The following is a 12,997-nucleotide window of genomic DNA, read 5'->3' on the forward strand; positions in this document are numbered from 1 at the left end:
GAAGCTCGATATCCCCGCGACGGCGATATTGCTGTCTGTGCGTTCCAAGCACTGGTGGCGTCTTGTTAGCATGGGACTTGGGCCTGTAAACAAAACCAAGACAAAGATATCCGGCACTGAGTACAACACTGCTTCAGACGATGTTGAGAAGATTGTAGTTTAACGCGGATGTTTTCGGCAGCCACCGGCTGCACACTCGAGCATCTTGCGATGCTCGTCTTCGTGAGCAGCCCGTGCTTCGTTGGCCCCGCGGCGTCATCATGCAGCGTGCGGGTAAAAGAAGACAAGACCATAGGCAAAGAACGAAAGTGACAAAAGAACATACCACGTTAAAATCTTGTGTCATGTCAGCTGCCCTCGCCTCACGCCTCGGGCTTGAACTTGCCGCGCTTTTCCCGCATGGCCGCCACCCGCTTGCTGTCCTCCTGGAACTTGCGCTGCAGATCCAGCTGCTCTTCCTTCTTGCGCTCGCGCAGCTGGAACCGGTAGAAGTTGGTCATGTCCTGGCGCTGCCGCTCTTGCTTGGCGAGCTGCTTGGCCCGCGCCGACGCCGCTTCCTGCTGCCGAGCAGGTGCGCCACGGCCACCGCCGCCCGTCGTGCCGCGTGTCACTGTCACGAAACCGTCCTCATCGGGCACATTGCGCAGGCGACGTGCCAGATCGGCGGCTGCAGCCTCCTGCTGATTGAACAGCGCAAAGAAGGCGTCCACGGACTCACGCAGGGACTCGCGGTTCGGGTACGCCAGACGGTTGTGGCCGGCCAGCCAGGGTGCACCGAGAGACGAGCCCTCGAGGGGCGGCCACTCAGGGTACTGCGAGCCTTTGTGAGCTTTGGCGACCGCCTTCAGCACGACGTCCACGCTCTTGGCATCCGCAAAGAGGGCCACGGCCGTGCTTCCACTGCGGCGCAGTGAGCGTGGCCACGTTGTCGGGAGAGTGGCCTGCTGCCGCAGCTGCTTGGCTGCGACCTTGCTGCTGTCGTCCGGGTTGCCGTCTCTGCCGCCTCTGCCGCCGTGGCCGCCCTCCCGCTTCCGTTTCCGCGATTGCAGATCGGCCAGGCTCGCTGCCTGGCGGGGCAGGACAGCATCGAAATCGTCAAAGTCAGACTCGGAACCGTAGTTGTCGTCGTCGTCGTCGCTGTCGTTGTCGGGTCTCGCCTTGGCAGCTCGCCTCCGCTCCTCCTCAAACGAGATGGACTCGAAGCGGCCTGGGCCTACCAGCAACGCAAACAGCGCCCGGAAGTGCTCTTCTGTGCTGTCCACGGGCACGTTAGCCACGAACAGGCTGCGCTCGTCATCGGCCGTTGCAATCTTGGGCGCGTTGCGGCGCACGTAGAGGAAGTGGGTGGCAGGCGGGAGGTGGGCCAGCGACGGCAGCTGGGGTAGCTGGACGGGCAGAACGGCATAATCGCCAAACGATTTTGGTATTGATGCCATGGTGTGTGTGTGTGTGTGTGTGTGTGTCGGAGATTCGCGGCAAGGCTGTCAACTGACGGCGAAGCAAAAGTCTGTCCAGACGACTGAAGCATTTTGGTGCACTTTTTGGGACGGTTAACTTTTTCGGCGATAAGATAAACTTTTCAGTGGGGCCGTTACAGTGGCTGAAAGAATCGCTGGCTGGCCAGTGGCACGTGCCTAGCAGCCCCGACATCGCAGTACCCAGAAGGAAGGAGCGACATGCAATTTCGACGTTTTGGTTTCACAACGAGGGAGGTGCGATCGACCATAACGTCTTACGGCTGCCGAGAAATGTTTGTCATCATCGCGAACCTCTCAAACATCTTGAACGTCGATGTTTTTGACTTCATTTAGTTTTCTTGCTCCATCAGCCTTGGCCATGGCCCACCACACCGACATCCAGCATAACTTGGATCAACACGCAATGGTATCGCACAAAACTGAACAGCGTTTTCAACGCGTATTCTTTGTAATCCGCAATCCGCTCGATTTCCGACTTCGGAAAGAATCTACGAAGCATCGACGCGCAGCCTCGCCAAAAATGAACAATAACGGATGGCACTGTCGAATTGTAAGCCGGTGAGCCAAGCCGCCAAAAGCCGAGATGCACTGGGCGACCGCCGTAGCATCCAGGCCGCCAGTGGTCGATCTATTTTGCCCAAAACGGTAAAACCTTCCTTGCAGCCGGCCTGCAACTCCAAGACTGGATGCAACGCCGGACATCATAGCTTAAGTGCCAAAACGGTTTGAGGTGCTGATTTTTCAGCTCGGGGGCATTTTGTCATCGCATTCTTCCCCTTGGACCCCAGCCGCCGTCCCTGTCTTACGGATCCGTTCTTATGCCCGCGGATTTGTTTCGTTTGAAGACTTCTTTGAAATCTCCAAGGGACATTTCCCTTTGTTTTCCCACTTTTTTTCACATTGTTCAACTTTTGAGCCGGGGTCGGCAGCACACACAACGCCCATTTTTGATGATACGAACAGCCTGCGAAAAACCGGTCGCTCCCCAATCGATTGTGAAGCTGAATTGACCTCGTTCAGCCTTTCCACATCTCGTCGTCGCTGTTTTGTGTCCCATTGTTTGATCACTTATATTAGTTCTCTCGTTCGCTCTTTTGCCTTTATCGAGTGTCCGAGATGCAGCTGCCCACCCTCCTCAACTGCTTGTCCATACCTTGAACGGCCTTGATGGCTGAATTGCCCTAGCCTTTGACCAACATCCTCCGCTCCCTACTCCTCGAGCGACAGACGACACCAACATGTCGCCGCTTCGCCGATGCCTGCCGTGGCAGCGGCCGGCTGAGGCTGGGCCTTCTGTGCCCGACAAGCCGCCTTGGGGTGTCCAGTATCGCTCGTCGACCTACTTTATCGTCGGCTGTGTCTGCTTTGCCATCTTCACCGACATCTTCCTCTACGGGCTCATTGTGCCCGTCATGCCGTATGCGCTGACCGAGCGCGCCGGCATCCCGCACGACGACCTGCAGCGCTGGAACACGATCCTTGTCGCCACCTACGGCATTGCCCTCTTCGTGGGCAGCCCCATTGCCGGCGTCTACGCTGACCACACCTCGTCGCGCCGCTGGCCGCTCCTGCTGGGCCTTATTGCGCTTGGCGCCTCGACTGTCTTGCTGTGCGTCGGCCGCAGCATTGGCGTCTTCATTGCCGGCCGTGTCCTGCAGGGCTTCAGCGCCGCCGTCGTGTGGAGCGTGGGTCTTGCGCTGTTGGCCGATACCATGGGCCGGCGCATCGGCCTCGCCATGGGCTATGTAGCCATTTCGCTGTCGGGCGGCCTGCTGTTTGCGCCACTAATTGGCGGCGCTGTCTACGCGGGCTCCGGCTACTATGCCGTCTACTATGTGGCGTTTGGCCTGATTGTGCTGGACATTCTGTTGCGGTTGCTGCTGATCGAAAAGAAGATTGCGTGCCGGTGGCTCAAGGCGGAGGCATGTACCGCAGACGCACCTGTCGATCTGCCGCGGCCGCCCACCGCCGACGAGGAGGCGGCTGGGGGTGCTGCGGGCGCGACGCCCGCCGTTGCCCATGCCAGCCGCGTTGTCAGCCATGTTAGTGACACCGGGCTGCCCCCGACGCCGCCCGAGAAGAGCACCTTTCAGCGTATCTGCATCCTTTTGCGTTCGCGCCGCCTGATCTTTGCGCTGCTCGGCGTTCTGATTGACGCCGGCATCATGACGGCGTACGATACGGTGCTGCCGCTGTATGTGCAGGAGACGTTCAACTGGTCATCGACGGCTGCGGGCCTGATCTTCTTTGCGCTCTTTATCCCGCCGCTTGTCCTGTCGCCACCCGTCGGTGTGCTCGCCGACCGCTGGGGTGCCAAGTGGCTCTCTCTCGTCGGCTTCGTCGCGCTCGTCCCGCTGCTTGTGTGCCTGCGGTTCGTCGACCACAACACCTACCAGCAAAAGGTCCTTCTTGGCGTGCTGCTGTCGCTGACGGGCGTTGCTCTGACCTTTTCCAACGTGCCGATCATGGCCGAGATCAGCTTTACGATAGAGGCCGAAGAGGAGCGCAGCCCGGGTGTCTGGGGCAGCAAGGGCGTCTACGGCGTCGGCTATGGCCTGTTCAACACAGCCTTTGCGCTCGGCAGCGCCGGCGGCAGCTTGATAGCGGGCTACATCCACGCCGACTATAGCTGGGCCACGATGGCCTGGGTAGTATCCATCTGGTGTGGTGTGGGCGCTCTCAGTGTCGCTTTCGGCGTGGGCGAGTTTCGTGTCGGTCCGCCGGCCAAGCCAAAGCACAACTCTGCCATGGACGCTGGGGCCGTGCTGGCGGATGCACCTGCTACGTCTGAGAAGACGACGGGTGGCCCTGTCTCTGCACCTGCCCAAACATTTGGGGCTGAAATTGACACAGAAAATCACTCCAGCGGGACTGCGGCTGCCGTGACGGGCACGAAGTAGCACCCTCCAACACACGACGTCTTAGAAACAGGACCGTCGGGTTGCGGCCATCGGATGTCGTGTGCTTCTGTGCGAATGGTCGATGGTTGATAATTGCCACCGCGTTGGGCAGTAATGCAGTCCGACGGAAATGGCTGTGACATCGACACTTTACACCGGTGTGAGATATGGTGTAACGTCGACTGACGTGACGAGGCCGAGGCGGGTGCGGGTGCGGGTGCATGTGCAGTTTGGAACACGACTGCGGATGCAACACTAAACGTTCGAGTAACCCCTCTCACCCGCCTCATTTGGACAAGAACTTTAGACTACGTCTTCCCTCCAGGATCTACATTGATTCGCCCGACAAACCATAGACACCACTTTATATAATCAAAAATATATAATATACTAACAAACGTATTGTCGTGTGCGTAAGACTACTCAAATCTCAATCTCGATGCGCCCAATGCCGCGGCTGACACACGACAACATGCTGTTGCCCGCAGCCTTTTCTTCGCTTGTCAATGCTGTGCCGCGGTGGTCGATGCGTCCGGCGCACACTGTGACTTTGCATGTCGCACAGTTGCCCACCTCGCACGACGACGCCACTGCATCGACACCAAACTCGCGCTGCAGCACCTCCAGCAGCGTTTCATCCTCGTCAACCCGCAGCGTTTTGGCCGCCCGCGCGTCGCCCGTGTCGCCGTCTGCGTTGTCGCCGTTGGAGGCGTCTTCTGCCCTTCGCACCACAACGTCAAAGGGATCACCCGTCGTGTCGGCCGAAAAGGCTTCAAAGTGCACGTCGTTGTCGCTCAGCGAGGACGCACGTGTCGCCTCGAGGGCCGCGTCCATCATGCGCGTCGGGCCACAAAAGCTAATGTGGGCGTTCCACTGCAGGTTGCTCACAATCGAGGCAATATCCATGCGCTGGCCTTTGGACGCATCGTAGACAATCACCACGTCCGGCCCGAGTGCCTTGAGCCGCTCGGCAAAGGCAACCTCCTCGGCGCTGCGCACAGCATAGTGCAGCACGCAGCTGTAGTTGATGGCCGTCAGTGATTCAAGGTGGGCCAAAAATGCCGTGATGCCGACGCCGCCCGCCACATAAACGTGGTGGCTGGCGGCGGACACGATGGGCACACCCGCGGCAAAGGCGCTGGCATGGACAATGCTGCCGACAGAGACAGCCTCGTGCAGGAAGCGGGATCCACCGCGCGATGTGGCCGCGTCGTAGGCAATGCCGAGCTCGAAACGGCGCTTGTTACCCTTGACGATGGAATAGGAGCGGACAAGACCCCCGTCTTTCTGATCCCCACCATCACTGCCGCCGCCCAGCCGCAGCCTGACATGCGAGCCGAGATCCAGCTCGTCATCGTTTGGGTCGGCGTCAGGTTTGGGCGGGTCGACCGCCTCGAACACAAACGACATGATCCGGGGTGTTTGCTTTGTCTTTTCGACGACGCGGAACGGCAGCCACTTGTCGTCCGGTTTGCCGTCGCCGCCCTCCGCCATCCGCGCCTTCTTGCGCTGCTGCGCCTCGTGCTTGGCCAGTCGGCTCTTGAACTGGTTCTTGCACTCGGCGCCGAACTCGTCAATCGCCGCCAGCTCTTCCACCATGGCCATCTCGTTTGGCGACCGATGCAGATACTCTTGCACGCGCTCCAGCGGCCAGGCCGGGTTTGGCCGCCGCACCAGCCGCACCTCGTCGCCCGCCTGCACCGTTCCGGGCCGCAGGACGCGGTAGTACCACCCCGTGCGGCTAGTCTTCCACGTGTTGGGCGCAAAGTTGCGCAAGCCAAAGCGGTGGTTGAGCTTGAAACAGGGCTGGCGCGGCAGGCTGACTTGGAGCAAGAGGCAGTCGCCCTGAACATCCTCGTTTGAGAGGCCCGTGTGCGTCTTGCCGTTGATCTTGGGCCCCACGGCAAACACGTCGCCTATGTGGATGTTGCGCTCGTTGAGGCGCGCAAAGACGAGGTTCTCGCCAAAGCCACCGGGGCGGAAGCGGGCGGCAGCCGCCGGGAACTCCCGCTGCCACGTGGGGTAGTGTGAAGCGCAGTCTAGGTGGTCAGTCCGGAGAGCGAGGAAGGCACGGCGGGTCAAGCGGAAGGAGCGACTTACACCCGTGAACGGCCTTGTCAATGCCGCCGTGAAATGTGTAATCGTGTTCACTGCCGACGATTAGAAAGGGCACAAAAAATACGTGCTTCGATTTGGGTGCACACTCACTCGTCGACAATGCCCGTCAAACCCACCTTGACGCGGCCCGGACACAGGTCCTTGTCAATGGCCGACGTGATCTTGAGGCCCTCGAGCGCCTTCATCTTGCCACTGCGGACTTCTAGAATCACATCTGATGTGATAGGCTCGTAGAGGTCGAGCACAGGAGCTGACGGGGTGGCTGCTGGCTTGGTCGATGTGTTGCCCTGTGAAGGATCGGCCGAAACGCCGCTCTGGGTGCCGCCCGAGAGCGGGCTTTCCGGCGCGCGCGTGGTCTCACCCATGATTTGTGGTTCTTTATATGTTTTTCTTTCGTTTTTTGCAAGTGAGGCCCAAAAAAACAGATCAATTTGTAACGTGGCTGCACCGGCTCTGGCTGCTGTCGCGTGGGACAAGATGTGACGAGTGTGATGTTTTGTAAGTTGGTTGCCAGTGACTCTTCGCCCATTGGATTCAGGTCGGAGGTACGGGCCAATGGGCGCTAGCTTTGCCCCGCTTACACAAGAAAACATACCACTGTTGTTCGATACGGCAATTGCATACAACAGAGGAAGAAGAGACTAATGCTTAGGAATACGAATGGCAACGTTCGAGTTGCCGCTAATCAGCCCAATCAACAAAGGGCGGTTCCTAGCGGTGCAAATTGTCTTCGAATCGACAATTCGGAATGGGAAATGTAACGCTCCGGTTATGAATTTTGGCTTGAGTCAACACAGAGATGGAATCAGCAATCTATGCCAAAAAAAGCCAAGGGTAGGAAACAAGGAAAAGAGAAACAGGATTGACCGGGGGGAATAGAAAACCATGAAAATTCAAACGAAAAGAGAAGAGACCAATCTCCACGAGGAATAAAGGGCCAAAACATGAGGCTGACAAGACCTGGCAAGGACCACAAACGACGAGAATGGCGGTGTCAACTTCCAAAACCAGGCCCGCAGGTCATGAGCCAATAGAATGGGCCAATGCCTCCTCGGATCCTGCTGGAGGTTCCCACATGCGGCTCTATGTCACTCGCCAGTCTCGCTTGTTGAGGCACCGCGAAGCCTTGTGCTAATAATGCTCCCGGTCTGGACCGTTTCCTTTCCTTCTGTGCCGCCGTGCAGATCGATGGAGCGGCTTCTTCCCACCCTTCCCCTTCATCACGTCGTCACCCATCATTTCGCATTTTCTGGTACGATGTAATACTTGCCATGCAGACGTTCCCTGCACGTGTGGTGCACGAGGCACGTCCTTGCTATTCCGCACTCTGCGGACCTGTGCGGCTCTGTCGCCTTTTTTTTCGGGGCATTTTCTTTTGTCTATTGTTTATTTACGAATTTTCTTTTCGTCCCCTTCTCGGATCGCGCACTGCACAGCACGCCCTCCGCACCCCCTGTATCACCGTGTTTGCCGAGTAATGAGGTCGCTTGGTGGTTGACCGGTCCGAGTCGAAGTGGCCAATGAGGCTGAACCGGAAGGCTGCCTCCTTGCCGTTTTCACCTTGTCCCCCTTTTCTCCCTACTGGGACTTTTGACCTCCATAGGCCACACACTCTGTCTCCGTTGCCCGACCGATTACTTAATAGCTTCCAATACATTGCAGTTGACGCAGCTGACAGGCCAAGGGACACGCCGTGACATGTTGTGAGACGACGTGAGGCGCAACGGGACATGGTAGCGTGACAGGCCAACAGAGTGGCCAGCTGAGGAATACGATCTGGCAAGAGGAGGCCCCAGAAGCTATAACAGGGCGGCCAAAGGTAGTACGGAGCCGCATTCAACAAGACGCAATAATCATCAACGCCGACTTGGCGCATGTAGACGACATGGCTCGTGAACGGCTTTTGGAGCTTGTGTGATACGGTGTTTGCTATTGTTTTTGTCATAAGTCATGTCGTGCAGCGCGGAGTCTCACCGGAACACCTGGTCCTACATGCAGTGTGTCTTGGGTCTCGATGGTGGTTGCAATTGCAGAGGGTGTGACGATATAAGTGACCAATAGCGAAAGTTGTGGAGAGTATGGGAGTCCAAGAGTCTTGTGCCTCTTTTTATGGGATTTTTTTTTCTTTACAAAGTTAATATTTGAAAATAGGGTTTGCCCAACGCCCGAACAAGGGCTTGTGTCTAATGGAGGTACACGAAAGGCAGCCGAAAGAAAGACAAAATAAGTGGAGAGGCCCGAATGCGATACGCTTAAGAAACAAAAAGGGCAGCAGTCATATTTTTAAGCCTCATTATTTTCTGTCGACTGGAGCGCTGAGCCCAAGCTCCCTCCGTACTTCGCTTTTTGCCCGTCCAGGACTGTTTAGAGATGGTTATGCCTGGACGGGCATGGATCAAGGCTGTTTGCCCCTCGCTGAGCCGTGATAATAATAGGCCTTAGCGGGGGAATATATTTGTAGTATTTAACGCAGAGCCTCACTTCACGGACAAAACGACAGGGGTGCCAAAGTGACCGACAATCGAAACGAACAAAGCGACCAACATGGAAATAAAGAAAAGGAGCAACAGACCTGAATGTGAGTGGGGAAAATAATATATCTGATATGATCGAAGCATACTTTTGAGCCTCAAGCTCGCCACATTCAGGCGGCCAAAGCAACGAATTCTGATACTCTGGCCTCCGGCGGGAAGCCACGCAAGGTATTATGTATGCTGCTAAGAACTTATCGAGAGAAAATCAAAGGAAGCAGGTCAATACAAGCATACGACTGTCGAAGTACAAGCTGCAGTACACCGTAAAAGGAGTAACAACAAAAGCCCAACAAAAGAAGAAAAGAGCCGCCGATCCACTAACATCCCCATGCGCGGTAGCGCGCTTTGTCCCTTCTCATCCCTTTGACCTTTGTATTTAAATGCGTCTCATTCCTCTTCTTCCGCCGCTTCATTTACTTTTGCTCTTCATTCCATGAGCACTCGTCCACATTCTATATTTATTTCCACCAATCTAAATTCACCTTGGCCTTTCAAATGTTGACTACGACTTCCCTGTGTCCATCCGTGGACAGAGTCGTCACCGCTGCCGTTTGCCCAACTTCCCTGTCGACCGCTCTGCCTGTAGTGGCCTCAAGAGCTTCGCCATGTGCTCGGCCACTCGCTTCTCATCGGCGGCATCCATCACTCGCTTGCCCAATGAGCTGATTTGGAACATTGTGCAGCTGCTCGACGTGGAAGAGGCATTCGTGCTGAGCAGGTCGTGCCGCTTTTTCCGCGACATTATGCGAGACGACAGCATCTGCCGTATGCTCATGGAGGTCAGTCAGTCAGTCCGTCCGCTTGTTGACTCTTTTTTTGCGCTTCCTTTTCTCCTTCGCCTTGTGCACCTTCTGACATCACAGAAACACTTGCCTTTTTCAGACGAGTGCGTTCGCATGCGTCCGGCATGGCAGTTTGCCGCTGCCTTGAGAGCGGTCGCCAAGCGGCACCTGGCGATTGCCCATCTGCAGCCGTTTGCGGCCGCCGTGGTCGCTGAAGCGGACGTCCCCACTTACGGCGGCCGCAGCGGGAGTGTCGCCGGGAACGGCTCCACTTCACCCGGCAATGGCGGGTATACCCGCAACCCCTATGTCCGACCAGCGTCAACACCGCCATTTGTCTATGCCGGCCAGACGCTGCTCTACATGGTCGGCCGCACGCTGCGGATTCTGCCGCTGCACGGCGGATCGACGGTCCGTAGAGAGATGTCGGTCCATGTTCGGCGGCTCTTGAACGAGGCCGTGCCGGCGTCCAATGGCAAGCGCAACTTCCATTTTCGGCCGCTGCACTATTCCAGCGGTATTGTGTCGTGCGTCTACGTGCACCGCGTGCCGGGAACGGGTCACCAGGAGAGCTGGCTGGTGCTGTTCAACCCCGTGACGCGATGGTGCCGCAGCCACCGTCTGGCGCTGCCGCATCATCGGTTGTTTGTCCGCAACAACAAGGAGTACCTAGTCTTTGGCACGTATACGAGCCGACGGCTTCCCGAGCAGGACACGGATGGCGAGGGACTGGGTGGCCAAGGAAGCAGCAGCATGGCAGCGAATGCGTCAACACCGACGCACAGCGGTCATCGGCGCTGGGTGCTGCGGCACTACAGCATTTTGGACGACACGTGGTCGACCAAGGCCATCTTTGTCGACAACTCGATTGGCCTGGCAGATCTGGGCAGCAGCCTGTGCTTTGAGGTACTGGACGGCTACTTTTACGCGTTGGCCAACCAGCAGCGGTACTTGGACGAGGACAACACCGATGTCGACCGATACGACGGCGAGGAAGATGAGGATGATGAGGAGGATGGCGACGAAGATGGTGATGTGGGCACTGGTTCCGATGCGAATGGAGAACAGAACAACAGCAGCAACAGCAGCACCAACGCGCTGTCGGGCCGCGCAACAGGCCTTTTTGCGCCGTCGTCGTACTATACCTGCGAGCGCTTCCTACTCAGCGACCCGCAGCGCCGTGAAACCCCGACGCGGTCATCATTGTGGCGACGGCGCAACGACGAGGGCCCCGTGGACGACCGTTGGACGACGCTGCGTCTGGAGAAGAATGAAGCCACGGGGCAGATTATGGCCGTCGAGTCGCGCAAGGAGTGGCTGCGTGTCAGCGGCGCGAGCAGCAGCAGGCGGACATACTACATGCAGCCGCTGGTGTGGAAGAGCCAGGCCCGAAATCAAAATCGAAATCAACATCCAAATCCAAGAGACGGGACCAAATTACAGCGACGGTCCGCAGCGCAACTGGCCCGCCGCCCCGAGCACGTTCACCCCGGCGACGATGCCGCGCGCATGATGCCTTTGACGCTCAGCCGCTGTGGTGCGCGTGTGTACAGCTCGGGAAGCCGTACGTTTCTAGATCTCTACTACCAGAACACGCCTGCTTGGGCGGACCCATTGGCCAGCCCCCGCCTGGTCCTGCGCGCAGGCACACGGCGGACGCGTGTGCAAACCGACAAGAATGACACCGACAACGAAGAAGGAGGGGACAGCCTTCTGTACCCAATGCGGGAAATCAAGAAGCGCTACGTGGACCGCGACGTGGTGACCTGGCCACGGCCGTATGGTAAAGCCGAGAGCGACAGCAGCAACAACAGCAACAACAACCCCACCAAACAAGAAAAGGCGCTCAACGACACCCTGAACCCGCCCGGTTACTGTGGCGCCATCACAGCGACCTCGTGGGACGACCGGGTGCTCGTCTACGCGACTACCAACACTGACAGCGGAGAGGTTGGCACGCGGCAGGCCATTGTTGTCGTCAGTTTCGACCCTACACTGTGTCTTCCGGGGTTGGGCAGGTGGGGAGAGGAAGAAACGGATGCAAAGGACGACTGCGGAACAGAGGAGGAGGGGCTGCCTCGGCCGGCTTGTCTTGTTAGTAGAAAGCGCAAGCTGTGCGACCGGGGTAAGGATCAGGAGCACGGTGCAGGAGAGGTGGAGCAAAGCCAGTCAGGCCATTCGCAGGACTTCAACAGTCAGGCGACAACAGTGGCCGATGAGAGGGGAAAGGGAAAGGATGCCGTGCTGCTGTCGCCTCGTCCCTCTCGTCCTTCGTCACCCATGGATGTGGACGAAGAGGAAGAGGCTCAACGGAGCTGGGTCACGTCCGTCGAGCCTATGTACCACGCCATCGGCCGTGGTTTTGATTTTTCTTACCCCAAACGAAGCCGTACAGGGAACTACAGTGGGCCATTGTGACATTTACAGTTGCATACGTTATGGAGAACGGAGAGGGTGAAAGGAGAGATGCCCTGAGACGTTTAAAATATCATTATGTTTTGCTACCCTTTCTTTTGTTCCCTTCCTTTTTGGCATCTTTCACAAGATGTATGCTGCAGGTGCGGAAATGTGCATGACATAGCTCATGTCTTTCTCAACAATGCAGAGAAGTGGAAAAGGGACGATACGAAAGGGTGTGAAGGAGTGAACAAAACGGATAGGCGAGGGTTGGGGAGAGCTGAGGCCCCTCTTTTATGACACAGGACCGGCTGCAATATGGGACAACGTGTGTACTGTTGTTTGGCCCTCGGACGAGCAGGTTGGCTCGACATTTCCTCTGTTGAAAAAAGTGAGGCTGAAAGGCAGACAGAGGTAGGACTGAAATCGAGGCGGAATCGGACGACGGTTGGAGTGAAATTGTTTATGTTGGTGTTTTATTTCCGCCGTACCCCTCGTATTGCCCCCCTCGCTGATACGAATTACGGATGCTCCCTTGGCTTCCGTGGGCACGCTATGCTATCATGTCTAGAGAAGGCGTAGGAGCTGCAGTAAGGATTGTTGTCGTTGAAAGAGAAAAGATGCAAGTTTGAAAGACTGAGATGGTATGCCTAAAATGACAGAATGCTAACCTTCTTTGGATTTATTTACACACCGTCTTCCTTCCGAACTCCGCACAGAACTATCCACCGGACAATTTTAAGGACATACGGCCTATGCAAAGGTAGGAAACATAGAGCTGAAATGCA

The 12,997-nt window shown here is 57.0% G+C and overlaps 4 protein-coding genes across 4 annotated transcripts; 2 read left to right on the plus strand and 2 right to left on the minus strand.

Annotated features, from left to right (window-relative positions):
* Positions 1-362: 362 nt before the first annotated feature.
* Positions 363-1,436, minus strand: SPSK_05397 (ribosomal rRNA-processing protein 7; the record flags this gene model as incomplete). Its single annotated transcript, XM_016732145.1, has 1 exon — positions 363-1,436. One exon carries the CDS (start codon positions 1,434-1,436, stop codon positions 363-365), a length of 1,074 nt encoding a protein of 357 aa, XP_016583160.1.
* Positions 1,437-2,716: 1,280 nt separating this feature from the next.
* Positions 2,717-4,378, plus strand: SPSK_05182 (MFS transporter; the record flags this gene model as incomplete). Its single annotated transcript, XM_016731932.1, has 1 exon — positions 2,717-4,378. One exon carries the CDS (start codon positions 2,717-2,719, stop codon positions 4,376-4,378), a length of 1,662 nt encoding a protein of 553 aa, XP_016583161.1.
* A 423-nt stretch (positions 4,379-4,801) lies between these two features.
* Positions 4,802-6,861, minus strand: SPSK_05074 (vanillate O-demethylase oxidoreductase; the record flags this gene model as incomplete). The annotated part of the gene is made up of 2 exons (XM_016731827.1): positions 4,802-6,491; positions 6,587-6,861. The coding sequence occupies 2 exons, from the start codon at positions 6,859-6,861 to the stop codon at positions 4,802-4,804; spliced, it is 1,965 nt and encodes a 654-aa protein (XP_016583162.1).
* A 2,774-nt stretch (positions 6,862-9,635) lies between these two features.
* On the plus strand, positions 9,636-12,230 carry SPSK_04962 (uncharacterized protein; the record flags this gene model as incomplete). Its single annotated transcript, XM_016731720.1, has 1 exon — positions 9,636-12,230. One exon carries the CDS (start codon positions 9,636-9,638, stop codon positions 12,228-12,230), a length of 2,595 nt encoding a protein of 864 aa, XP_016583163.1.
* Positions 12,231-12,997: the final 767 nt, after the last annotated feature.

This window comes from Sporothrix schenckii (genome assembly GCF_000961545.1).
Source record: "Sporothrix schenckii 1099-18 chromosome Unknown Cont49, whole genome shotgun sequence".
Lineage (NCBI taxonomy): Eukaryota > Fungi > Ascomycota > Sordariomycetes > Ophiostomatales > Ophiostomataceae > Sporothrix > Sporothrix schenckii.